Source organism: Micromys minutus (genome assembly GCF_963924665.1).
Source record: "Micromys minutus genome assembly, chromosome: 28".
In the NCBI taxonomy this organism is placed as follows: domain Eukaryota; kingdom Metazoa; phylum Chordata; class Mammalia; order Rodentia; family Muridae; genus Micromys; species Micromys minutus.
Genome location: NC_137963.1, coordinates 23054389 through 23082382, shown reverse-complemented (window position 1 = coordinate 23082382; position 27994 = coordinate 23054389). Strand labels below are relative to the sequence as shown.

Below are 27994 nucleotides of genomic sequence, written 5' to 3'. Positions count from 1 at the left end.
CTTTTCACAAGCTGTGTTGTAAACAGACATGGTTTATGCCTTACAAAATGACACACCCAGCGGCCGATGAACCCGCCTTTTTCTTTTCTAGAATGCATACACGGCCACCGCTATCAACAGCACCAACTTCTGCACCTCGGCAAAGGATGCCTTCGTCATCCTAGTGGAGAACGCTCTGCGAGTGGCTGCCATCAACACAGTGGGGGACTTCATGCTATTCCTAGGCAAGGTAAGCCGCCTGTACTGTCTGAGACAAGCATAATGTCAGAGTAAACATGCAGAAATTTTTTCTTTAATTAAAACAACGACATAGCGTGGCACAAAGCTAGAAATCATTTACTATGTAGCAAGTGTTTATGATACCTCAATATGCATTAAGTACTTAATTTACTTTACAGGTATTATGTTCATTTAATCCTCATAATAATTTTATGAATTAAGCTCTGTTATTTTCAGTTAACAGGCGAGAGGGTTTTCTGTTTTTGTTTTTAAAAAAGAAATCAGGAGGGATGTGGCTCACTAAAATACTTGCTAGCATGTGCAAAACCATGACTTCAGTCCCTAGAACCACACATACAAAGGGGAAAAAAGAATTAAGGAAACAGTCTGTGTAGTGATCACGATTGTCTAGACACCTGTTTCCTGTCACCTTGACACAAACCTAGAAAGAGCAGTCTTCACTGAGAAAATACCTCTGTAAGATTGGACTCTAGGCTAGTCTGTGGAGGTATTCTCTTGATAGTGACTGAGGTGGGAGGTCCCCATCCCTAGGCAGGAGGCCTTGTGTTGTACAAGAAAGCAGACTGAGCAAAGCATGAGGGGCCAGCGGCAAGCAGTGCTCTCCTCGGCTTCAGTTCCAGGTTCTGTCTTGAGCTTCTGCCCTGACTTTCAGTGATGGCGTGTTACGTGAATGTGTGCGATGAGACAGAGCCTAAGCTTTCCATGTTGCTTTTGGTCTGAGCAGTGGGACGGCATAGCACCTGGAGTCCCGGGTCTGACGTTCTGGATTAAACCCGTACTGCTGATTGTGTGACTGTTTGTACACTTGGGAGAACAATGGAGCTCCACTTTTAGTGCCCTACGGGTTAATTGCCCAGGGTATCTAGGACGGTGCTTGACACATTGCTGATTTATTTATTTATTTATTTTTTGGTGAATTTAGCAGTTTTGGTTTAATGTTAGATGTTATTATATAAAAATCCTTTTAAAATAGAGCTGTTAGGAAACAAGACCTACTTTCCTTAGAGCTGAGAAAAGAGTTTATTCCATGCTATCAAAACCTTCTAAGTTATAAATAGCGTTATACTTTGACTCATTGCACCTGTATTTAAAACTGGAGGCTATTTAAGAAATGTGAGAAATGGAAGACTTGTACCTGTTACAGCATCATTAGAATGTCACTCCTCGTCCCTGTGTTCCTCCAGTGAAGTCTCAGATGTGTGTTTCTGTGGCGGGACAGTCGTAGCATACAAGCCTGGCTCCTGCACTCGTGCTATGATACAGCCTCATTCACCTTCTCTGTGTTTCTTTGATGATCTCCATAATTACTCACAGACAGTAGGGTCAATACCCCATTAAACACCGTTAGTATATGTTGGGGTAGGGCAGCCTTTAAAATGTCTTTGAAAAGAACAAAAGCTTGTTTGCTCTAGTGGAAACGTAGCCTTGTGTTTTGAAGTGTGCAGCTTCCTAGGGAACCGTCATCTGAAAACAATTAAGGGTAATTGCTTTGAATATCTGTAATTAAGTTTACATTATAACTGATTCGCCTGTGTCATGTTTTTATATGAGAGGACATTTTTAGAGTGATGGTGAAATGCATCAGTGTTCATTAAGTGTCGAGCAGGATTTGATGGTGTTACTGTGTGTATGATACATGTTGATTCAGCAAAGGCTTACGAGTCTGTTTTATTTATACTGTTTTTATTTACAAATTCTTATCCTTAGAGCTAAAATAGAATGAGAGTGTGTGTATGCACCTGTTGGTATGCGCACGCACACACTCATACACACGGTATGAGAGAGGGAGTTACACTAACTGCCTGATCATCCCCTGGAAGGTCACCTACTGTTAGCTTTTTATATGTCATAGCAGAGGAAACTGAAGTGTAGAGAGATAATTCACTGGCCACACATTGAGAACGAGACGGTGGCAGAGCTGGAGTTGATAACCACGCCTGTCTGATCCAACCATGTTCTTCCAATTAACATCAGATTCGTCCTTGGACTTTCACAGAGAGGCCTGTTTATTTAATAATCATGTTGATGTCAGAACTACCCCTGAAAGTAATTCTAAATACAACTGAATGTAACTTCACTTATAACAGGGACATTTGTAACAGTGTAATGCTGAGAACTAGGGAAATGGCTGGATATACAGGCTGGCCTGGTAAACCATGCTCTTATTGTGAGTTTATAATGCCATGAAGAAATGTATATAATTCAGACAGTGAAAAGGCTGAGTGTCATATTACCGTTTTGAAAATGCGAGGACCAGAGCTGAAGCTTGGTGACAGACTTGCACTGAGCATGCACAAGGCCCTAGGTATGACCCCCAGCACTACCAAACAATTGTAATTCTTCTTCACCCCTTCCCCCGACAGTTTCTTTGTATAACTGCCTTGCTGTCCTAGAACTACCTTTGTTTGCTCTGTTCAACACCGTGGCTTTTAAATTGGCTTGTGGCTTTTGTTTTTAACAGGCCAGTAATCTGAGTGAAAGCTTTTCTTTAGACTTATCGTATATTTCTATTTTCGCCACAAATCCAGACTGCTTACTTTCAGTGCGCTACAGTCTCCTGGACGCCCTCTGCGAGCTAACACAGCTTGGTGGTGGGAGAGGGGAGATCTGTACCCTTTCTTCGAGTTTGATATTATAAACATTTCCAATTTCAGTAAATGTTTACTAGATGTGCTTATACACTTGTGTCATTTCTTGACCAGTCCTCTAGTGTGTGTGTTTTTCAATACTCAAACTATTCTCAAGTTTCTACTAGTAGAAGTTACATTGTGAGGAAACTTTTTGCACAGATATGCCCATGTGAAACATTGCTAGCTTAGTTCAGTCTTAGAAGCCTAGAACTGGAATTGATTAGAAATTCTTAATGTGATTTCCTAAATTAGTATTTTAATAATAACATAAATGGAGGCTGGAGAAATAGCTTAGGAGTTAAGAACATTTAATGCTCTTGCAGAGGACCCAGGTTCTGTTCCCAGCACCTACCAGTAGTTAACAAACATCTGTAACTCAATTCTTTTTCCTTTTTTTTTTTTGTAAAATATTTTATTAAATATTCTCTGTATTTACATTTCAAATGTTATTCCTTCTCCCCCCCCCCCCCCCCCCGTCTACTACCATTTCCCCCTCCCCTTGCTTCCATGAGATACTCCCACTCCCACCTCATCGCTTTGGCATTCTGCTCCACTGGGAAAATGCACGTTCACTGGACCTCTCCTCTCATTGATGCCAGACAATGGCATCCTTGGCTACATATGCAACTGGAGCCATGGGACCCTCCATGTGTGTTCTTTGGTTGTTGTTTTAATCTCTGGGTGCTCTGGGGGGTTTGGTTGGTTGATATTGTTAGTCTTTCCATGGGTTTGCAAATTCTTTCAGCTCCTTCAGTCCTTTCTCTAGCTCCTCCACTGGGGTCCCTGTGTTCAGTCCAATGGTTAGCTGCAAGCATCGTCATCTGTATCAAGTGGGGCTCTGGAAGAACCTCTGAGGAGGCTCCTGCCAGTAAGCAGTACTTGGCATCAGCAATAGTGACTGGGTTTGGTGGCTGCATATGGGGTGGATCCCCAGGTGAGGCAGTCTCTGAATGATTTTTCCTTCAGTCCCTGCTCCACTCTTTGTCCCTATATTTTCTTCAGTGAGTATTTTGTTCTCCCTTCTAAGGACTGAGGTATCCACATTCTGGCCTTCTTTCTTTTTGAGTTTCATATGGTCTGTGAATTGTTTCTTGGCTATTCTAAGCTTTTTGGGCTAGTATCCACTTATCAGTGAGTGCATACCATGTGTATTCTTTTGTGACTGAATAGCTTCACTCAGGATGACATTTTCTCATTCCATTTATTTGCCTAAGAAGTTTATTAAGTCCTTGTTTTTAATAGCTGTGTAACTCTAATTCTAGGAAGACACCTTCTTCTGGCCACCACGGGCACAGCCACACATGCAGTGCACATGTATACATGAGCAAACACTCATACTCATAAAATTAAAATAAAATAAACATTTTTAATAGCATTAGTGAAAGTTACCTTTAAAACTGTAAGATAATGCTCGGTTTGCATGTATCTTCTGATGAATTTGATACTAGGTAAATACTAACTATAAAACATTGATAGGTTTTTTTTTAAACTTTCCAATAAACTCTTCTATGCTTTAAGAAAAATATAACTATAATGATTCAAAAAAAGAAGAAAAATATCTTCTGAATTTTTAGCACAGTAAAATAAGATTCTTCATTTTCTGTTTTAAAAATACAGTTCTGAGCTGCTAGTAGAGCTCTGTATTTAAAGATTCAGTCCTGTACACCACACACACGTACATGCACACATGCATACATGCTCACACATGCACATATGCAGAAATATAAATTATATATATATCTTCATCTATTAATGTTATGTGTACAGATTTTACTAACTCAAGTATTATGAGACACGTTAAGAATAAAATTTAAATGTGAGACACAAGTTAAATATTTTCTAAAGTATGAATGTAACAACAGATAAATAGATAGATAGATAGATAGATAGATGATAGATAGATGATAGATAGATAGATGATAGATGATAGATAGATAGATGATAGATGATAGATTGATAGATGATAGATAGATAGATGATAGATAGATAGTTAGATAGATGATAGATAGATAGATAGATGATAGATAGATAGATGATAGATAGATGATAGATAGATAGTTAGATAGATGATAGATAGATAGATGATAGATAGATGATAGATAGATAGACAGATGATAGATAGATAGATAGATGATAGATAGAATAGATAGATAGATAGAATAGATAGATGATAGCATAGATAGATAGATAGATAGATAGATGATAGATAGATGATAGATAGATAGATAGATGATAGATAGATAGATAGATGATAGATAGATGATAGATAGATGATAGATAGATTGATAGATAGATGATAGATAGATGATAGATAGATAGATAGATAGATAGATAGATAGATGATAGATAGATAGATGATAGATAGATAGATAGATAGATGATAGATAGATAGATAGATGATAGATAGATAGATAGATGATAGATAGATAGATGATAGATAGATGATAGATAGATGATAGATGATAGATTGATAGGTGATAGATAGATTATAGATAGATGATAGATAGATGATAGATAGATAGATGATAGATGATAGATAGATGATAGATAGATGACATACTGATATATATATATATACATACATATATATATGGCACCAGTCATCTTCACTGTGTGCGCGTGTGCACGCCTTTTCTAATCACAAATCCTTTAAAAAGAATTTTAGTATATGATCTCAGGGACTAACTATTATAGATGCAGTAACTTGGGTGAAACTTAAAGAAATGCTGAGTGGGGAAAAAATATTGACTCCCAAAAGATTAGTACTGTATGCTTCAATAGCTATGTTGTTGATAGGCAGCGTTGTAGAATTAGAGATTTTCATAGTGCAGTGGATCTAGTCCTCTGGTTAACAGTGGATGGGGGATGCAGCTGTGAGATAGTCACAAAGGGCGTGGTGGTGGTGGCTGTGTTCTCTGTCTGGACTGTGTCCATAGCTTATGCTCTTGAACTATAGCAGCACAAGACAACGCCTCTGAGGTAGGGAAAGAGTACATATCTCACTCAGAGTGGTATTTTATATTTGAATGCATCATTTCCACAAATTCAGTTTTTAATTTAATAGTTTTAAAAGGAAACAAAAGGATAACAGCACAGGTCCCATTTGTACGGGGCCTCCCGTGTTCTCTGTAGAATGGTGAGCTATATTTGGCAAAGGCAATGGATTTTCAAGCCAGTCACTTATATCCCTGATCATTGGTGAATAGCGTCCTAATAGTAACAATGTGTTTACATTTTTCCTGTGTAAAATTACTGTCCCTCTATTTTGTAATACCTTTCTTACATTTGTTGTATCTTGTAGTTGACAGTTTACTTAGCTGTTTTAGTATAAGTGCTATAACCAGGAATCCAGTTTTCTAGTATAACCAATTTTATACTGTAAACAAAACTCCCAAATTTTTATACTATAACCTAAAATCTCTCAATCTATAGTTTCCAAGGAAAACCATGTTCCTAAGTGCAGTGTTTGCATTTGGGGTGGGGCAGAGAGAAACACTGAACAGGCTTCCCATCCAGTGTTTTTGGAATGTGAATTTACCATGGTGGGATGTATGTACTGTTCTGTCTCCCTCAGAGGTTAAATGAGCTTAGGACACAAAGCCAAGCATTCACTGTCACCCACATCTCTATCCCTCTAACTCTAAAACTGCATTCCTTCCTCCTGACTTCTCACATTCCAACCCAGCGCCGAGTTTCTTTCACTGTGGTCAGTTGTCTTCCCCTCTACATTAGAAGTCCAATCAGAACATGGTGTCTTATTTATTTACTTGTTTTGGGAATTGGGCCCCGAGCCTTACACATGCTATGCAAACATTCTATCCCCAGCCACTTCACATCCCAGGCCCTGCACTTACGTTCATGTATTAGTTTTTCAACTAACCTATGTATCATGAGCCATATTTTTTTAAAAAAGAAATACATTTTAAGTGCATGAGATATATAAATTGAAGTTGAGTGTTCTCTAAACCAAGAAGGTGATGGGTACATGCTCTGCTTCCTAAGATGGAGGCTGTACACTTCATCAGTAACACACTTTTAAGATTTGGGGCTTCATCTTTGATTTAGTCAGTAGGTCCTCTGGAACCCGTATTCCAAGCCTTTTTCTAGTTTGAAAACCATTAAATCAGCTCTATTTGAAAAAACACAATCATCTGCTAGTGGTCCTACAGACAAGAGGTTTTGAATGTTGTCTATCTTCTGTGCTATTCCTTTAAGTTTGCCATTAAGTTAAACAAAAACAAAAATACATGATGACTCTTTAGATATATTTTGGCAGCATGCCTACATTTGTCCATTGAGAGGAACTATCACATGTCCCTGGAGTCATTTCTCACATGATGTAATAAAAGGCAGTTTTCTATCCTAACTGCTTTGTTTACTTGAGTCACACTTTGTTTATAATTGATCTCAACATTTCAAATACTGTTTGGCTTTTAGGGAGATGTCAAGAGCATGAGGAACCTCAAATCTCACATAGAATGTACAGAATTTGAAGATCGTATAAAAATATAACTCATTCAGAATTGGAAATTGCTGGATGATTGTGGTGCATACCTTTAATCTCAGAACTCAGGAGGCAGAGGCAGGCTGATCTTTGTGAGTTCAAGACCAACCTGGTCTACAGAGCGAGTTCCAGGACATCCAGGACTACACAGAGAAACCCTTTCTCTAAAACCAAACAAACAAATTGAAACCACATGAATAATAGCAGTAATATAGTTAACCATATATGGCAATCATAAGAGATGATTAATAATTCTATGGCCATAAAATTTAGAGACCTAGGTTTGCTCCATGAGAGCACCTAAAAGCAATTGGTTTATAGCTGAGTGTGTATATTGCATGCATTATAACTCAAGGCTATGATGAAGGCAAAGGAGAAATGCTTTGATGTTGATAGTGAAGATGCTGCAAGATTCTAACTACCTGGTCTCAGCACTGGGTACCAAGTAATTCTAGAGGTTTTTGTTTTTATTTTAAAGCCTGGTGCTAAGCAAAGAGCCAAAGAACAGTATGTCTAAGATTGAGGAAGTCCAAACCAAATACTTGCTGGGTTTTTCCTTGCAAAGAATCCTGGCGTCATCATGCAGTCATTATTTGAATGGATCTTGTTCCTTGCTCTGTAACCTGGGCAGGTTGGCTGACATTTCCAAGGGTGTTCTCCGATCTGAGCAATGGGGTAGATAATGTTTGCCATCAAGTATTTGTAGGATTATTGGCAAGCTGGTATAAAATGTGTTAAAGGAACTATAAAATATATGAAGCGAGGATGAACCTGAGTAGGTGGTTCTTCACAATCCGCAAGCTGTTTTATTTTAGCATGGACATGGATGTATTGGGTAACTTTTGTTTCACACATAGTCCAAACCTAAACATCATAAAAATTACATTATAATTACCATGTGAACTACAGTGGTATTCATATGAAACACAGAAAAGTTTTAAGAGTAGATATGAATGTTATAGCATTTATATCTGAGAACAATATAAATTCTCACGTAGTAGAAAAATGGTTAAATAAGTTTTAAATCACTCATAAAATAAAATTTTACAGTCGAGCAGGTATTTGTAGAACATTTATAATAATTCTCTTAAGTCATGAAGTTTTAACTGTCTTATATACAATATGATTTCATATATGTAGAAATACTTAGAAAAAAATCAACATTCCAGCATCAACAATTTTATGAATGCAAACCAACATTTAAAAAATATGCATACCTTTATTTTAAGATTTATTAGCAGATTATTAATGGGTTTTTCTCAGGAACCATGTGACATTTGGAAAACTGAGTTATCTTTACTATAATTATGAATCATCTAATCTGTGTTCTTAAGTTTATACGATGTCCATGAGTAAAGTTGATGATTTGTTGATGTGGCGTGTATGTTTTAGTTTGAGGGGGAACAGCCTTCTGTAACCATCACTGATGAAGAGTGTTCTTGCATCTGCAGCAATGAAGACTTGTGCCTGGCTGCCATGGGATCTCAGTGTGGTCTGTGCTCTTTCTGCTGCAGGTGCTGATAGTCTGCAGCACCGGTTTGGCTGGGATTATGCTGCTCAACTACCAGCAAGATTACACAGTATGGGTGCTGCCTCTGATCATCGTCTGCCTCTTTGCTTTCCTAGTCGCCCATTGCTTCCTGTCCATTTACGAAATGGTAGTGGATGTATTGTTCTTGTGTTTTGCCATTGATACAAAATACAATGATGGGAGCCCAGGCCGAGAATTCTATATGGACAAAGTCCTAATGGTAAGTACCTAGAATACCCTCTACTGCTTGCAGGATAAAAATGGTAACAGTGTTTCCAAAATAACTCCTTCTGGTTAATTCCCACAAAGAACTCAGTATTAAATTGTAGAACTTAATCATGAATGAAGTTTGTCTTGAAGAAATTGAGGTAGGTCTTCCTGGTACAGAAAAGACCATTTCAGGTCCACCTACTGATCAGTACTCTGTATCAGCTCTAACCACTTAGCGTACCATCCCGCCTGGCCCCTTCTTTGTGCTATTTGGATTTGAATATACACTTTTAAACATGTCCTCTAGCTGCTGTGCAGAGTGCCCTTTCCCGAAGTAGATCTTAAAAGACAAAAGCCTTGTTCTCGGATCCTGTCTGCCTTTCTCCAGCAACCACTTATCCAAGGCTTTTAGCGTCAGCCCTAGTTACAGTCCATTATCCTCAATTCCATAGCTGGACTGGAGGTAAATGAAATACAGGAAGCAGCCCGTAAGGGTCAAAGTATTTTGTACTGACTTTTTGTAAGCATTTTGCTTCCAGATTTTACTGTGATGCCCCAAAGGTTCCTCTGTATTAGAAATTCAACTAAGTTTTGAGAACAGTTTGAAAATTATGTTAAAATGTTTTAAGGAGGTGGAGAATGGCTCTGAGCACTAGTTGCTCTGGCGGAGAATCAGGTATCAGTTCCCAGCACTCACATGTCATCTCCACAGCCTTCGTCACTTCAGTCCTGGGGGCCACACCCTCTTCTGGCTCATGTAGTCACTGCACACACATGGCCCACATACGTAATATTCAGGCCCTTACATACATAGACATAAAATTTAAAAAATTAAATACAGCTTTCTCATTATTAAATGATACCAAACTAAAGATACTTAGGGCTGAATATGATGCATTGAAATAATGAAGCCATTTTGTGGGAGCGTGAGGTACCCAGTTAATTCTGAAGTAGAGTATATGAGTAAAAGAGATATGGTTTTTTCCTTCAGTAGTAAAAATTGAAGGTGATTGTACTCAGTTTGACAATACTGACTGTCCCTGGTAGCATCAACAACTAAACTTTGGGTGCTTTCCACAAGTCCTAAATGAATTCTGTCTGGTTGGCTCCATGTGAAATTGAATCTGTATTTCAGTTTCTTATGACTATAGAGCATTTCAAGGGGAAATTTTTATTTTTTAACGCACTGACTGATCAAATAAGGTGTTTTTTTCAAAAAAAAAATAGACAAATTGTCACTGTGTAGCACATGCTGACCTTGAACTTGTGCTCTTCCTGTCTTGGCCTCCCTGGTGTTAGGATTGGAGGTGGGGCCACCGTGCTCTGTCAGAACGTAGGGAGGAAGTGCTCTAGAGCTCAGGTGGAGCAGCAGAGTCCCTGGGGGATGCTCTACTTTTACCACTTGTGACCACGGGTTCCAGCTGATGCTTTGCAGAATATATTAGAACAAGATACAGGCGCTGTGAAGGAGGAAATCTTGAGGCTACATAAATATTTTAAGATAGCTACCATGTGGTCTGGTTTGGTTTTTTTGTTGAGGGAAGGTACTTTTGAAAGTATTTCTTGGTTACTAGTACTACTTTTTAGGTCTTTGTTGTGAGTACAGGTTTGTAAGTGGGGTGTGGCTGTGCAAACCTGTAATCCAAGGCTGGTGCATGAAAATTGCCCTGAGTTTAAAGCAGCCTGGGCCACACAATGAAATCCTGTCTAAAAAAATTTTTTTTAAATATAATACAAACTAGAAGCTTTTGAAATGAACTGGCTCATTTAGCCTTGGTATAGAAAATGAGACAAGCAAAAAGGATATTCTAAGTCCGGGAAAAAAAAAACTCTTAAAAATGTTGAATAAAATCTCCCAGAGCCATAGTGACGTTGTGAGAATGCAACACCTACTAATTGCGATCCATCCCATCCAAGTTAGCCATTTCCTTCTTCATTCAGAGTACTGTTTACCGCGCTAAGGTTGGATCATTAAAATTCACCCGGCTGAAATCTAAGAAGACCCCCAGGTTAATGCTACGTGGTCCCTATTTTGCAGGAGTTTGTGGAGAACAGTAGGAAAGCAATGAAAGAAGCTGGTAAGGGAGGCGTTGCGGATGCCCGAGAGCTAAAGCCGATGGTAGGTGGGGATGAGGAGGCGGCCGCCCTCCACGACTTTCCCTTTCACTTCTTCTCTGTCTGTGTCTTCACTGACTGCACGTCCTCTGGAGAAGCGTTTGTTGTCTGTATCACACAGGACATGCTGCTCTTTCTGTTTGCCTGCTTACCTATCACTTGGATGGCAGAAGTTCTGTCACAGCTGAGACCTCCATCTGTCAAAGTGAGCTGAAAGGAACACAGCCCTGCCAGCGCTCGGGGGGGCCGGAGCGACCAGTTGCCTCCAAGTCAAAGCTGTTTTCTTGCTGTCAGTGTTTAGTTTTCATCTCATGGGCCACATCGGGGTGTCTTTGAGCCCGCAGGTCATTTCGATCATTCTAGAAGGTGATCGTGGAAGTTCCTTTCAGCTTGCTAAAGTTCATATTCCTCCTTTTTTAAAAACAATATTGTTCTGTTTACGTTGCTGTCTTTTCCTCTTGTGGACTTTTTCTTCTCTTGCTCAGACTGTACTTTCTTTGCTGTTGTTATTTCTGTTTATTTGGTTTGGTTTTGAGTTATTTCTGCCTACAAGCAAGGCGATTTCCATCAGTACCCACATGCCATTGTGGTGAGACAGCCTGCTCACACCTTCATTATAAAAGGAATCAAGCTCTCCAGCCTGTCACAGATAATAAATTTAGATAGGTATGTGACTAATACTTGGGTAGACAGACATATTAATATATGGATGGATGGATGGATGGATGGATATGTAGATGGGAGATGATATAGATCAATAGGTAGCCAGACAGATTTTTTTATTTGGGGGAGAAAAATGACTTAATTAGTTTAGCATCCCCTGAGTTGTTTCTCTTGTAAATATTCTCCTATAGTGTAACGGAACATCTCAAACCTACCCTGGTCTAATTAGAATGATGCTACCAAGTCAACCATGACCTGAAGAAATGTCACTTGTACTGCTTTGTTGTCCTCACTGTTTAGGAAATAAGGAATCCAAGCCTAAAACTTTAAAGGGACATATATTAAAAACCTGTGAAGACACTAGCTTGTCCCTTCCCCCACCTTTGTGGTGGTTGAAACTTACACTGAGTGGTTCTTCAGTAATAAGCATTTTAAGAAAGGTAGAAATAGTTGAAGACCAGACAGTGTGGTTGGACTTAGCGTGTATTTCATTGTGATTCTTAGCAAGTCGTAGTTGTGGTAGACCAGAACACAAGTAACCGTTCCTTACCAGAAACACTGATTTATAGACAGCGATCCTAAGAGAAATGCCCAGGTTGCACAATGTTCCAGCAGAAGCCGCAGCCTTTTCCTAACTGCTTTCAACTACGGCCCGTACCACACACAATGTGTTAACATCACTTTCAGGTTTTCCCTTCACTCTGGGTCACCTATAAGTCTGTAGCTGCCCTACAAGCTCTGTCCCCAGGCACATCTTTTGTGTGCGGGCCTTGTCCTGATGTGCTGTGCACTATGGCATTTGACCCCAAGAATGTCACTGTGAAGAAGTCAGAAGTCACCCAACTCCTGAAGCAGTAGAGAACAAGACTTAGACTACAACCCAGTTTCGAAAGCACATCATTAAACATTTCTTGTCATGCCCAGCACCATGTGGCATTGATGCCAGCTGTCCCCTAACCCTTGTGACAACAGAAGCACTGAAGCAAGGGTGTGATAGAAAATGAACCTCCTGTTCTCTTTGGCTGTGCTTCTCCTCAGATGGGAGCTCTCCACAAGAGCATTGTGCCTGTCTCTCTCTGTATGGGCTGTGTCTGCATTTAGACTTTGTTTTTTATTACTATAGCCTGTAAAAATATTTAGAAAAATGCGGTTTTTAGATGGTCCTCTTGATTGGGTATTGTTAAACTAAATTAAAAAACCAACACTTTTCTTCTTGAAGTATTTAAAAGAGCCTCACTAGTTTAGAACTCTTTTAAGATTCATGAGGTCTCTATACAGTGCCGATGGAATGGCAGGCTTTTGGAGAGAGGGCCGTGTGCTTGCTGCACAGGGATAAGGTTTCTCTAGGGTGTGGGCTATAGTGGTAATGTTCTGTGTCTCCCTGTGGCCCTGCCACATTCCATCATCACAGGCTCGACAGGAGTCTCGACCTATTTTGCCCTGTGCTGTTGTGACCATGTGTGTACTAATACCATCATGCATATGTCCTTTCAATGGTAATTTTCTAAGATTATACTCTGTATGGCTTTGTTTTCTAGGCTTCGGGAGCAAGTTCTGCTTGAACGTAGCCGACGGTTATGGACCCCCATTGACATTCCAAAACAATATATACACATAACTATGTATTTGTGTGTGTGGGTGTGTGTATATATGTATATGTATGTGTGTATATATATATATATATATATATGTATATGTATATACACACACACACATAATCAGCCAAAATCAGAGAAAAGGAACAGGGATTTAATACCTTTTTTATGCTTATTTTTGTCAAACATGTACTCCTTTCATACGGGTGGCTTTTACAAGGCAACTTCCGTCATTTAATGTTTTCAATTGTAATTGTCTTAATGGAAATGTTAGATTCATATCTGATTGACGTTTTTAATAACTAGAGGAAATTTTAACTTTAGTTACTTAACCTAGATAAAATTACCGTACCAAATTCCTGTGTAAGTTTCTGCAGGGGTGACTTCCCTGGTGTATGTTTAAAATCAGTATCTTATTTCACTGACGCACGAGCCCTAGTGTGTCAGACAAACGAGATTTCCCCAATCTGTTTTCTCCAGTCAAAGAAGCCATGCCATCTTACTTTGAGAAGCATATGAGTGGGCCCGTTCTGGGAAATTTCATAATAGCTCATGCATTTGTCAGCCGACATTCAAAAGTAACCAACTGCTCAGGTATCTGTAGTTTACCCTAACGCTTCTGTAGAAGAAAGTAGGAAAAACAGAGAGAAAGTGGGTAGATAATCTTTATTATGCAAACTTTTTTCTTGTATTTTTGTCTCTTTCCTCTTTGATTTGTAGTAGTGTCACCACACATTTGTGTGCCTGAACTGAAAGGAAGCTGGGGCACCCAGCAAGTTTAGCCTTTCTGTGTATTAATTTTCAGCCTAGGTAATTCTAGAAAGAATAAAAGAGAGCGCAAGAAGCATGAAGCACTGAGAAGCCTAGTGCTCTGCTGTGTTTCAGAGGCTAGTTGGGAGCTTAGGGTTAAACGGCCATCTATCCAAATGCTTGCTATAAAACACACTGGCAGGTGCTCCACTCCTTCGTTATTCATTGTATCCAGAGTTCTACAGTGTTTAACTGAAGAATCGGTTGGTGTTAATCCTCAAGTGTGAATGTGCTTTATGTTTGGGGGTACGTTTGGGGTTTCTTGTTTTGCTGGGTTTTTTTTTTTTTTTTTTTTTTTTTTGATTTCCTAAAGCTTACCAGATATGAATGGCTAATATTCCATTGTTCTGCTTATTGTAATGGTGAATGCTTTAAGAAAAAAAAGTGTAATTTGCTAAGAATAATTCATGATCTGTTTATGCGATAACTCCTTTTTGTTACAATTTTTTTAAAAAAAGCTATTTTTGTTAATGTAAAGTAAATATTTCAGAGCGAATTTTTTAAACTTATTGCACTAAATACAGGCTCTGTAAAAAAAAACAAAAAAAGAAAAAAAAAAAAGAAAAAAGCCTCAGCGTTTATCATTCCATGGAAGGGACATCTTTTGAAAGAAAGCATTGCCTGTGGGAAGTAGTTAGACTGGTATGATGGGGATGGTGCAGTGTCCCGAGGGCTCAGTAAGCAGCTGTTTGCTAACGTGCTTCCTTTCAAAGGGTTGAACCTTTAAATTGCTGCAAAAGGTAAATTGTATTTTCTTTTTTAAGTACTGGTGTTCTTTAATCTAGCTAGGCTAAATTTCGCTAAATGCCTTGGTTTCTTTTCAAAGCTCATGAATATTTCTGAACCTTCAGAGTATTTGCAATAAGAGTCTGGATTAAAATAATAGCAAACCACACACACACACACACACACACACACACACACATGCACACACACACACACATGCACGCACACACGCACACACAACTAAGAGTGCATGTCTAAGCAGGATCTGGGAAGCCAGCATTAGGAGAGCATAGCTATTGTGAAATAATAATTTGCCAGAAATTAACATCTAACATCTAGTGTTGCCAAATAGTGTCACTGTACTTTTATATCATTTGAAATGGAATTTAATTGTGTAACTAACAACTCTCCTACTAGGTGAGAGACAAAGATTATGTGAGAAAATCAGAATACCATGTGACTTGTAGCCACACAGATTTTGGACATTCGGAAACATTGGGAACTAAATTTAGAATGGGGCCAAAGCCTGGAAGATGGGTCTCACACCAGAAGACATTCCAGGAGCTAGCCATTTTAGGAGATGTCCCTCCAAAGTGACGTGGTGATGGACTTGCACTTGGGAATCAGGTTCTGCTCACTTGGACATCCCTGCATCATGGACTCTTGCTGCCCCTCTTCCATGTGCTCGAAATCCCAGCTACTGGAAGCCACCAGGAATGCTTTCTAATTATCATTTGCAACTAGAAATGTAATCAGAAAGAAAATTTGTATTTTTGTATAACTTGACTGTGTGCCATTTTATATAACAGGTCCTGTTTTACAAATAAATTTTGTTTTACTAACTTTGTGTTTAGAAATTATGCTCTATGTGTAACCATGTCATTTGAGTTCAATTAATTTCCAGACTGTTTTCCCTAAATAAGATTGTGTGCCGTATAGTCATATGCAAATATGCATATGTATTACTTGGGTGCACACAGAGAGATATTTGCTGTATGGAATATCACTCTGCCTTGAGCTCCGTTCTTTGATTAATTTAAGAAGGCCTGGCAGAGGCTTTTTAGTGATCCATAGGTGTTTTCTGCTTGGGTGTTCCTGCTGCCTTTCCCATCCATTTGCAAGTTCCTCTCCTAGCTATGGGCTGCCTAACTGCCATTCACTCATCTGCTCACTGCTTCCATCCTCTGCCCAAGTGAGAAGAATAGACCAAGAACAAAAATTGTCTGTGAATAACTTTATAAACCGTTTGCTCTGTCTTGTGACTTCCTCCTTTTCCTGTGATGGTTTTCCAGGAGTCCTGTCTCTGGACTTAGGCTTCGGGTCGCCCTTCATAAGTTGTAGTGGTGTCCACATGGTTTCTGCCACCAAATAATTAAGAGCCTGGTCCATGATTTAGACCTCCTGGACTCCTGCCTCAAGAATAAGTTGTCCTGTTACTGTCATGTGGAAGGAAAAGGGTTAAATTTATTTCAGTGAGAATCCATGAGCCCCATCTTCAACCACAGGCTTAGTGGTGCAATGATAGGAAAAAATTTCGTGAAGGTGCTGAGTTTGTATAATCCTTGCATGGATGAGCAGAACTCAGCACAGGTTGTTCCATGAACCCGTTTAATGCAGTGGTTAATGTTTTCATCCTAGCCTACAGACAATGAAGTCCTAACTGGATGCCGCTGGAGTAGCTCGGTTCTTGGTCTTCTCCAGTGGGAGTCTCCTTTAAAAAAGATGCTTGAAATCGGCGTTTCCTTTGGTAGAGATGCTCTTTTACTCTAAGAATTTCCTTTCTTCCTTTTTTCTTTCTCTTTCAATGAGAGGCATTATGCCGATAACTTTAACCTCTACCCGACACCATGGACCACGGTATCTGCCTTCTACGTGCATTCTGAAGATTCCACCCTGGTAAGGTGTGGATCCTCTTATCCTGGTTCTGGGCAGTTTTGAGCTTGAATCATAAATACCTCTCCTTCTCAGAACAACAGGGAATTGCATGCTCCAGGTATCTGCAAGTCACACAGTACTCCCATCCCACCCCATCTCTTGCCCTAGACATCCCTGCCCTTTCAGGTGCCTCGAAGTTCAGAGCAGCTTTGTGAAATCAGCTTCAAACCCGGATCTATTGGTTTTGGTGGCCAATACATTGTATTTTATTTCTCATTTTTGGCTTCTCATTTGAATTTTTCTAGTAGCCTTAACTGTAGTTTCTGAGCCCTTTCCTTCAAAGGGGTCTGTGAGCTTTCATCTTTTAATAAGCAAGTTCTGGGCTGGGGACGTGTAGTTCAGCAACAGGAGAAGTCGCTCTGCATTCACGAGGCCCACTACCACCCTTTCCCCCTAAAATATCAACGTCAGCTCAACATTGCTTTGTCATGGCTGCATGGAGAACAGACAGACAGACAAACAAACCTCAGAAATCTGGAGGCTTCTCAGTGCAGGTGACACTGTTAATCTCTGTTTCTCTCCTGCACTGCATCCGACAGAGAGACACTTGCCTACAGTTGTTGGATGTGCTCTGTGAATGTAGATTAGGGAATTATGAGACCTTAAGTAGATGCACGAAGCAGAGATGTGTGTGTTCTCTATTCATAGTGCAGAATGCCTTTTGCTTTAGATGCATATTCATGTCGCCGTGTATATTCCAGAATCTGGGTTGACCCTGTTGAAAAGTACCCACTGTTCATCCACAGTGGCTGCTTGCAGAATTAACTTGTCTTCATTTAGTGGCATATGGTCCAGTTTTAGGAAAACCAGGATCTTTGAATATGTCACGGGAAGAAAAAGTCTAAAGTTAGTAAACTTGACAACAAAATTAAAGCTCAATTTACTATATATGGCAAAAAGTTTGAAATAACACACTTTTCCCATCTGAATTTCATAAATTTGATTCAATCTTATATTTCATATTTTAAGAGGACAATTTCAATTCAAGATTTAACACTTTAAAGAATATTTTTCTTACTAAAAACCCTAAGGCAGAATTTTTAGGCTTGTGACTTTCTGTAGAAACCCTTTCTTTTCTACAGAGCTATTGTGTCCTTTCTTCCTCCCCATTTTAATTCCTTTGTACGTGTAACAATAGACCAATAAGGATTTCAATTTACTCTGTATAGAACAATTGATCCTTTTGTAAATTACAAGTACAGGATTTCAAGTTTGGTAATTTTTAGGGGTTCATCATTAGAGAATTTATTCAAAAGATAAGAAATGAGTAGGGACCCAAATATTACACTGGTCTTCAGTTTTAATATGCAGTTTTACAACCTAAATGATTTTATTCCAAACCAGAAAGCTCCAAAAAAAAAAAAAAGAAAACAAAAAAAAAAAAAACCAAAAAGAACCCCAAACATTTATTCCTAGTACAATCAAGATCTAGTTGATTATGAAAACATTGATTCATTTATACATGTTCCAGATGTTTTTTCTTTTTTTTTTTTTTTTTTTTTTTTTGGCTTTATTTGATGGTATCTACATTGAACATTTGAAACTCAGAAGCATATTTGAGTGGCCATAGTATCCCTTTGTTCTAATGGAACCAATGAACTGCCTCCCAGTGCATCTCAGTGAACATCTAAAATGTTGCTACAAGTGGTCAGAGCTCCTACTAATTATCCATGAGGATGATGCTAATCACCTCTGGCATGGATCAATTTTATAACGATTTAAAAATAGTATATGATTTAGTTCCAGGTTTGGAAATAGAAACCACACTGGTCTAAATGGGCGTATTAGGCCATTACCTACCTTGGAAGTATGAGGTGGGGTGTGTCCTGAGAGAATTTTTGGCAATGAACCAAATTATTAGTACTGGAGTGGGTGCACTCTAAAACATATTTAAAAGGCATCCTTAGAATTATCCATCTACCAAGACCCTTAGCTATTTTGATGGAGCTCAGATAGGACATGGGGCTTAGTGTAACCAGTATATAACTCTTAAAGTGCATTTCAACATGAGGAAAAACTTGGAGATGATAAAGAGCTAACTGAAGTAGAGTGGGTACATGATTTAAAAAACAAAACAAAACAAAAAACAACAACTTAGTGAACAATTGGAGGAACTGATGGCCTTTGGGGGATGCTCTGCCTCACCCAGTATACACACATCAACTTGGGAGGTATTGTTTGTTTATGATCCCCCCCACCCCAAAGGAGAGAGGGTTAGAGCACTCTGCTGATGGGTTGTTCCTCCCTTTTCCATTTCCACTTCTTCATGCTCTGAGGAAACCTGTGGAGTCCTTCACCCCACAGCTCACTTCTAGGTATGTAGCTGCTCTTTGGAAGGCTCTTTAGGCCCTTCAAGAAGCAGGCAGGAGATTGCTGAAGGTTTGACGCCAGTACGTCTCAGTTCATAGTCGGAGGTTAAACCCCTGTCTATGTTTCTGGATGAACCATGGAGTAGAAACGTAGCTGGCAGGTCAGTGAAGAAATAACAAAAGTCAGTTCTCTCTGTTCCCTAAGACTGGAACAAATCTTTCAGAGCTGCAGATGGAAAGACCACTGCTGTAAGCTTATGTAACAGGTCGAGGAAAGGCCTCAAAATCCTGCAGGTTAGGAATATCATCTGTACTAACTGTTGCTGGAGAAATGGATTTTAAATCCAGAAGTAAAAGGAAGCTGTGAAAATATTTGGAGAATATGTGCAAGAGATAGAAGAGATTCCACAGACTATCAGCCTCTAAAAATTGTGATGACCCTTTACACTTACTGTGTGGTTGTCAGGCTAGGGCCTTCTTTGCCCCAGAAATTGTGTTAGAAATATATGGAGATGTGGAGACTAAAGGTGTTAAGTCAGGCCTTTGGGTTCTAGTACTCTGCTTAGAACTTCTTGAATTTTAATGTTCAAAGATGATCGTAGGAAAAAGTTGGCTCTTTTATGGTGCCACTCTATTGGTATGCCTTGTTGATGCTTTCTGATCTCTCCCATCCTCTATTGGAGTACTCAACCCCTATAATGAGAAGAGACTTCAGTTGGCCTCAGAACAATTAGAACCATCAAACACACATCTACTAGATCTTCCATCTTGTCAGGTCAGTCCATTAGGTTGTTAGCTGGTGAGATGACCAGACACAAGGGAGAACCCCACAGCTGGCAGAGAAGAGCACGAGGTGGCTAACAAAGGGACAGAGGACCTGGAAAAGCACCAGAGACAGAAAGCCTGTGTGTTGCAGACCAGTTATCTGTACTGTCTGGCCCAGCCTTCCTGAGCTGGAGTTCAGGCTAGACCTGGAATAAGAACCTGCTGGTGTTGTCTCAGGCAGTCTGCACAGCCATGTCGAGCCAAGCCATTAACCTGGGTGAGAACAGAAGCTGCGTTCCGATGCCTTTCTGTCCCTTTGGGGTTTTGCCATTTTTGTCTCTTTTCAGAGTATTGAAATAAGTTTTTATGCCGCATCTCGTCTCTTTTCATAAAAGAATACAAGAACACAATTATGCCTTTCATGGTTTGGGGTCATCTATCTTCCTGTTGTCTTCGATTCTTGTTATGGTGTCACCACACTATGCATGTGAAGAAACAAACATGTAGGTGCTTCAACATGCCCCACAGATGCACTTGTAGCCCTGGTATTTGTGACAGTCTTGACTAACACAGTGCAGACTTTACATATGCAGGACTTAAGAACTGTGTATATTAAGAAATTCACTTTCTGTAGCGATCAACTCTTGCAGGCAAATGAACTGCCTGGAGCTCTGAATCTGGCTCTCCATCTGGCTTCAGGGTTCAATGAGCTTACATGAAACAGAGCTTTGAAATGTTTTACCTGTGCAGAAATATGAACTAGAAAAAAAAAGTGCTGGTCTAATGCTAAGTTTTCTCTGTGTGCGGACTCAGTTACCAGAATTATAACGAAAACTGTATTTTAGTCTAACAAATGTATAGAATTTTTTAATGTAATAAATAAAATTTTATAGGAAAGCACGTCATTTGTCTACTGTGTCCTAACCCCTTCCCACACCCATGATGGTAGTTGAGAGAAGGTGGGCCTAGCTTCAGGTATGGTCACTGCTGTTAGAGTAGCAGAGAATTTCCTAACAATTTCTTTCCATCCATCATTAGAGCATGCCCTGGGGTCTTGGATTATGAAATACTAAGTGTACTAAACCACTTTTCTGAAGCACAGACTTTGTCTACTGCCTGCCGATCCAGGCTTTATGACTGGGATCTGAGTGACCTTTGGCCATATGACTGATAAAGTTACAACTGAGTGCAGTCTAGGCAGAGGATGGGGTCTCCCGTGTGCAGTCTTCACAGAAAGTGTCCATTACCACCGGTGCAGTGCTGTGGCCCAAAGCTTCCGTTTGCAGTGAATTAAAGTGTGTGAAATTGAGGCAGCAGCGGTGCCCCCATTGTCATTTTTGAAACATCAAGTGTGTTCAAAACTGACACTACACGATAGAAGAACTAGGGAAGGATGGGCTTCCTAAGTGGAGGGTCAGTAGGAGAACCAGTGTGTCTCTCCTTGTTTTACAGGGTGGGGTTCTTCTTGAGGCCTGAGCTTCAGCTTGATGCTTAGATTGTCCTGGTGTGTGTGCCAGGCTGCTACCAGAATGTATGTGAGGTATCTTCCAATACTGGAGTTGCTTGAGATATTCAAGAACTAACTGGCTAGACTTAGGATTTTCCTTTTATTATTCTGATGCAACATTACACTGTGTCTCCTATATAATCCTCCCAATAACTAAGGAACCTGTGAAAAGCCTTATTTCCCGAAGTTATTCTCTGTGATTATGGCAGTGAAAAGTAAACCCTGGAATAGAACCTCAAGATTAAAAATATAAAATAAAAAATCCAAGGTCTCTTTGATATATGTCACTGACAGGAATACATTCTGAAAAATGCACCATTAGGTAATGTCATTATTATGTAAGCATCTTAGGAAATGCATACACAGCCATATGTATAGTATTCCAGGGTAAAATGATTTTAGAAGATACCACCTTCATAAATGCAGTCAGTCACTGACCAAAATATTAGGACTGTATTCATGGATCCCAGCTTAATGCACACATGGTGATTAAAAACTGAGCCAGTCAGAGAGCAGGAGAGCTCTGAACTCTTATGGAGGTTGAGCGATTCCCAGAAAGCCAGTGTCTTATGAGGTGTCTTTGCTGCCTTTCATCGGGTGCCCGGGAATAACCCACACAGGCGGGATCAGACCCCATGTTGTAGGAGCGAGGTCTTTAACTTGATGCTATGCTCTGTTTATTGTCCAGAGTCTGAGAAATAGAACTTTAGGAGTTCCACCTTGGTTGAGTTTGGGTTTCTGGAAAAAGTAGAGCTGGCTATCAAATAATCACCTGACCTTATCAAATTCTTAATAGAGGTTTTATTAAAGTTCCTCAGATCTCACCAAGATCCTAGGCCAGGCCTGTCAGAGCAGTTCGGGTGTGGGGATGAAATGGGGACATTCAGTCTTGTCTCCTCACACTGGAAGACATGACGACAGGGGTTTGTGGCCAGTTACTTTCGCCATCTTACAACAAAATAATTCTAACCAAAATTTCCCTACACCCTGCCCCCCAAAGAGAGACAAAGGAAAAATAAGAAAGGAAACTAGCCATTTAGTAAACCCTTGACTTCTTTTCTTTCTTTCCTGGCAAAGAAAAAAAGTCAAAAGTCAAAACAACATGCATTTTAGGTGTTACATGAAAGGGACAGCCACCCCGAAGGTTAATAGGAAGGGCTGGGCAGGACAGGCTGTAAACGTGATATAATAATAGTTAATGCATTATAATAACATTTCTAGTTAGGCAGAAAATTCAGGGAGGGAGTGCTTTCAGCATTATTACAGTTGGTAAGGTAAATATTCTATACATCTTAAAGGTATAGTAGATGCTTTATGGATTTCATTGACATTGATAGTTGATAGGCTAATTGAAACTTGCTAAGACAGAAAGTTGTTCAGGATGATTTTTTAAAATCTTGAAATATAAATATTCATAGCCAATGTTTGGGTTTTTTGTTTGTTTGTTTTTTTGAGACAAGGTCTTATGTAGTGCAGACTGGCCTTGAACTGATGATCCTACTGTATTAAACCTTCTGAATGATGAAACTATAGATGTGACACATGACTATTAGCTACTCTTTAACAAAGGTCTATTAACTGTATGAGTCTTACCACCAGTGGATAGTGTCCTTCCCAAAGAGTAAACAGAATATTGATTTTTAAAATGGATCAAGAGTTTACCAGCTGTGGTTTCAAATATTTTTTATTGTTTTCTTTCCAGTGTTTATTACTATACTCATTAATGAGTATTATTTTTAACATTTTACCTTTATTGATTCTCTCCCAGGCGTTTAGTTTTTCAAAGCCTCGGTTTTCATAAAATCTCTTGTCACGTTTTCATTGGTGTACATAGTGTTTAAATACCATTTGAGCAACCACCTTACCTGGCATAATGTAAATCAACAAATGCACCTGACTTCTGCCAAGACCCACACACTAATGCTAGAATAGGCACAGGGTGTGATTCCTTCTCCAGGAACACAGCATCCTATAGTCATTAGCCAGAATAATCCACTAAAGGCTAGAGAATGTCAGGTACTCTGGCAGGATGGTTAAATGGAAGTCACTGAGTTAAAATGATAATTATGCTTGGTTAAAAACAATAATTAAGCTCCATGTTGGGAGCTTATGAGTAATTTCAGTTTCATTGCTTTTAGTTTTCTTTGCTTGACTGTTTCCATGAAATATTCCTGTGGTATTTTTCTCAATATGAAGACATGTTACATTAAAAACAATAAGTCAGGTAAGCTAGTGAGAAGATAGTAACTAGTCTAGTGGGCTAGATGAGAACATTCCCAAGCAAGTCCTGGTACAGACACGAATGTAATAGGAGATAAGCATGCACACCTATTGAATCAGAAAGAGGATTTTAAATCAATGACATTTAATACCTCTCAGTTTGAAGACAAACCTAAGTCAAATCATAGATTTGGGGGGGCAGGGTAATTGGACAAAAGAAGAGTCAAGAACACAAGTCAGGAAGATTCAGTAAATTTAGAAGGATTAGAAAAATTATAAAAAAGACAAGCCGGTGAAATCCATTCCAGGTTTGTGGAAAATGTGATGGTGAGGTCTGTTTCAGATGCTTTTCCTGAGCAGGTTTGCCCAGTGTATCCAGTGTAGTGAGCATCCCTGAGGCCAGGCAAAGGCTCAGCGCGATGTAGGACAAAGCCAGCTGAGGAGTAACAAGAAGTGGAGGGGGACAAAGTGCTAAGGCACCAGGAGGCTGCCCGAGTCTTGAAGGGTGGATGGGAATGAGCCAGATCATGGAGTAGACAGGCCAATGGGACTAAACTATCACGGCAGAGTTGTAGGGGAGACAGCCCTTCCAGAGCACTTGTGTGCTCCAACCTAAACTGAATTGTAGGGAGCCAACAACAGGCTTTAAGCAGAGGAATGATCCAGGTACTTGGAGCCCAGAAAGAGGCAGAACTGTGGCAGGAGACTTAAGATATGAAGAGGCTGGAACAAGGCCCCGAGGAGCTTGAGGGAAGAAGAGGGCAACAAAGGGAAATTCAGCAGGTATGGTGATTGTGGTGTGTGTGTGTGTGTGTGTGTGTGCGCGTGCGCGCACGTGGTATTTGTGTATAATATGTATGTGTTTATATATAATGTGTATTATGTGTTGTGCTTATATATGTGTGTGTATGTTTATATATAATTGTGTGTGTGTGTGTGTATAGACAAAAAAAATCTATGCCACACAGCTTTCCTATTTTCCTCTCCATATTTTTTGAGACAGGGTCTCTTACATAGAGGCCTACCCCCAGGACAGTGATCGCCACCTCTCTTTGGAAGGAGATGGTGACAGATGACTAAATTCATTCAAGCTTTGGGTCTCACTGGCTGTTGGAAATGCCAATGAATCTCCTGCTCAATGCTCCAGTGTACAATGTCTATAATATATAAAGAAGTAAGTTAGAGAAAAGTTGGAGGCCATTAAACGAGTTCTCTAGGTTGGAGAGAGTTTTCTGTGGGCTAATGAAGGAACCTCTACCATCTCTGGGTTCCAGTTGGGAGTTCCCAACCTCACCTGACTTGGGTGGCTGCAGGGAAACTCCCCTGCTTGTCCCCTTAACTTTTTGTATATTTTTACACTAAATAGGAATAATTTACTGTTAACCTATGCATATTTACATGATGGGCTTTTCTCCAGAAGGCATCCGATACACAGAAAAAACTATTAAACTCAAAAAGAAAAAGGAAGACAGAATCTAACAAATATCCCATACTCTAGAGTAAATATGGACACGGGTCCACTGAGACATTACACACAGTGAGCTTCCTAGCAGTGTAAAAGAAAAAGAACACACTAACATTTGTACAGTTTTGCTCAGTGGCAGAACATGTGAATACAAATGTTCCCTCTTAAATACAGGAACAAGTTCCTTAACCTGTGTTTGAGCCCCATTCTCCTCCTGTCTTTCCCCCCTCGAGCAGTCAGATAACCCTTGTAGGTAAGAACAAAAACCACTACTATAAATACAAAGGCAGCCTGCTCAGAGATGGCTCCGAAGGCAAAGCACTTGCTTTATGAACTTCAGTTTGGCTCCCCAGAGCCCATGTGAAAGCCAGATGAGGCAGTGAGTACCTGTGACCTCGGTGCTGGGGGATGGGGTGGAGACTGCTGCAGAGGCCTATGCTTGCTGGCCAGCATGTCCAGCCTAAATAGCAAGCTCCAAGGTCAGTGAGAGACCCTGGTTTTTAAAAATATACATGGTAGAGAGGAATAGAGCAGTGCTATTTAGCATCAATGTCTAGCCTTCATGTATGCACTCATGGATGAAAACACACACACACACACAGAGACACACATTTTTGTTTATTTTTTAAGCAAGAAGGAAAAAGAGTTGCCTAGTCTCTACCTTTCACAAGTTCAGTCTGTTTAAAACAGCGAAGGGATGAGCAGGTGATTGTATAGTGTCCCAGTTGCTCTGACAGACAGTTAGCTCATGAGTGCAGGGAGACCCACCTAAAGGTGGGTGGGATAAGGAGGTGGGGGTCCAGCAGAAGCAAATATGTATGTGTCTGTGGTAAATAATGTGTCTAGGGCTCTGTACTGGAGATCATGTCTAGGGGCAAGAGACTGGAGAAATCAAAAGAGGCCAGATCTCAAATGTCCTATAGGCCATTCCAAGAGACTTGATTTTATGATGAAACTGGGGGCTCGGTGAGCAGAGAGGTGTCTGATACTTGCCAGAGGTGGGGTCAAGAAAACCAGCGAGGAGCTTTTATAATATGTTGATGATCAAAGATGAAGTCTTTAGCTTGGATCCCAGCAAGATGAGGGAGATACGGGCTATGTTTAAGAATGAATAGATATGAAATCAGTAGACCTTTATGTTTGATTGGGATAAGGGGTCCCAGTGGAGGTGGGAGTCGGGTGTGAATCTGCAGGTCTAGATCTCCATGCAGTAGTGCACTAGAAGGAAAGAGCCATGTTAAGCTGAAGCCCTGTTTGCATTAGTTAGAGACAGAAGACCAGAACTGAAACATCTGGATCATCTCCAGTCTTCTAGTTTAACTGCAGGTTAGTTTCTGTAACTAGGAGAGGAAATGTGTTCAGTCCGTGCTGTCGGATTATTTTGATAGTAAATATAGTGGGTAGGAATACACTTCAAAACCAGTTTCCTATAACGTAATTGGTACCGCCTTATTGACTGATACCTAAAAGAGTCAGCATGCTACAAAGAAGAGGGAAAGGACCTTGGAGTCATAGATAAGGGACTGAATTTCTTTCTTCCACTTGTATAAACTGTGTAATCTCAGGAAGCTAGGAAATCATTTTGAGGTTCAGTGTCTTCCTTTGTAAAATGAGAATAATACTGTCTTACAGGGATTTCTATAAAAAGTTAGTGATAATTTTTCATTCACGTAATTCATTACCTAATGCATATTCAGAATCTCTACCGTCTATTATGAACCGAGGAAACAGAATCGAACAAAGCAAGCTGGAGTCTCTGTATAGAGAAGCTAATGGTGGCTGAGGTGCTGAGATGACAGATCAGAACCATTGAAGACTCCCTCCTCCTAAAGGAATGATTAAGTTGGCGAAAAACCTGTCAAATCTACTTTTGCTAGACTCCAGGATCTTAACAATGGTAAGAACAATGGACAGTAATCTATATGCAGGAGAGTGCCAAGTGAAGAAAATGTAATAAAAACACATCGAAGCATTGTAGCTTACCAGGGTAATATCTCATTCACTAGATCAGTGGCAGCTGAGGGTGTGGTAGCATGGCCCATGTTCCGGGAGTGGCTGACTGGGGCCACAGACCAGTATGGATCTTGTGTGATAGTGTAGGTGGGCAGGAAGCAGACAGGCAGAAAAACCCGAGAAGGAAGAGTCTAGGGCTAGATATGGGTTAGAGATGGAGAACTTTGAAATGCATAGGGCCAGAAATCTTTATAGGCTACATGTATCCCCTTCGTCTAGGTGCAGAAAACCATGAGGGGAATAAAGGAAAGAAAGAAAGAATAAAAAAAAAAAAAAACCCTGAGACCTTGAATAGAGGCCTGTGGGTGAGTGAGAGGCTGCTAGCGGGAAGAGCGGGAAAGTCCAGTGGAAATGAATGCCTCTGCTCAGCATTAGAGAATGGCCACACACAAAAGGAATCTGCAGACTAGAAAATGTGGGCAGCCACGTGGGATCCAAGAATTAAGAGAAGCTGTCACAGTACTAACAGTAAACAGTGACCACAGACCCAAGTTTTAAGGTGAATACAATTTTTGGAAAAGAACAAAACCCATAATCATACTTTAGAAAAGTGAGTACATAAATAGCTGCACCCACAACAAGCAACAGTTTACAGAAGAAGAATCCTAGGGAAGGTGGGAGGCTCAGCTCACTTAGGTGAGTGTTTAGCCGGCATGCAGGAGCCCTAGGACTACATAAAACAGACATGGTTATACAGGACACAGTCCCAGCACTCAGGAGGCGACAGGAATGATTCTGGAGAATCGAGAATTGAAG

The 27994-nt window shown here is 40.0% G+C and overlaps 1 protein-coding gene across 5 annotated transcripts in view; it reads left to right on the top strand.

Moving 5' to 3' along the window:
* The window catches only part of SLC44A1 (solute carrier family 44 member 1), a gene marked incomplete at its 3' end in the record, with an annotated part of 184208 nt that overhangs the window by 110633 nt on the left and 45581 nt on the right, over positions 1 to 27994 (top strand). Inside the window, exons 13-16 of one of the 5 annotated variants that reach the window (XM_080940317.1) lie at positions 92 to 229; positions 8889 to 9125; positions 11154 to 11234; positions 13432 to 14565. In XM_080940317.1, the coding sequence (XP_080796443.1) occupies positions 92 to 229; positions 8889 to 9125; positions 11154 to 11234; positions 13432 to 13455 (480 nt within the window). Of the gene's footprint in view, positions 1 to 91; positions 230 to 8888; positions 9126 to 11153; positions 11445 to 13431; positions 14566 to 27994 lie in introns of those variants that run through there. The other 4 variants (XM_080940318.1, XM_080940316.1, XM_080940319.1 and 1 more) reach the window with 4 other exon arrangements.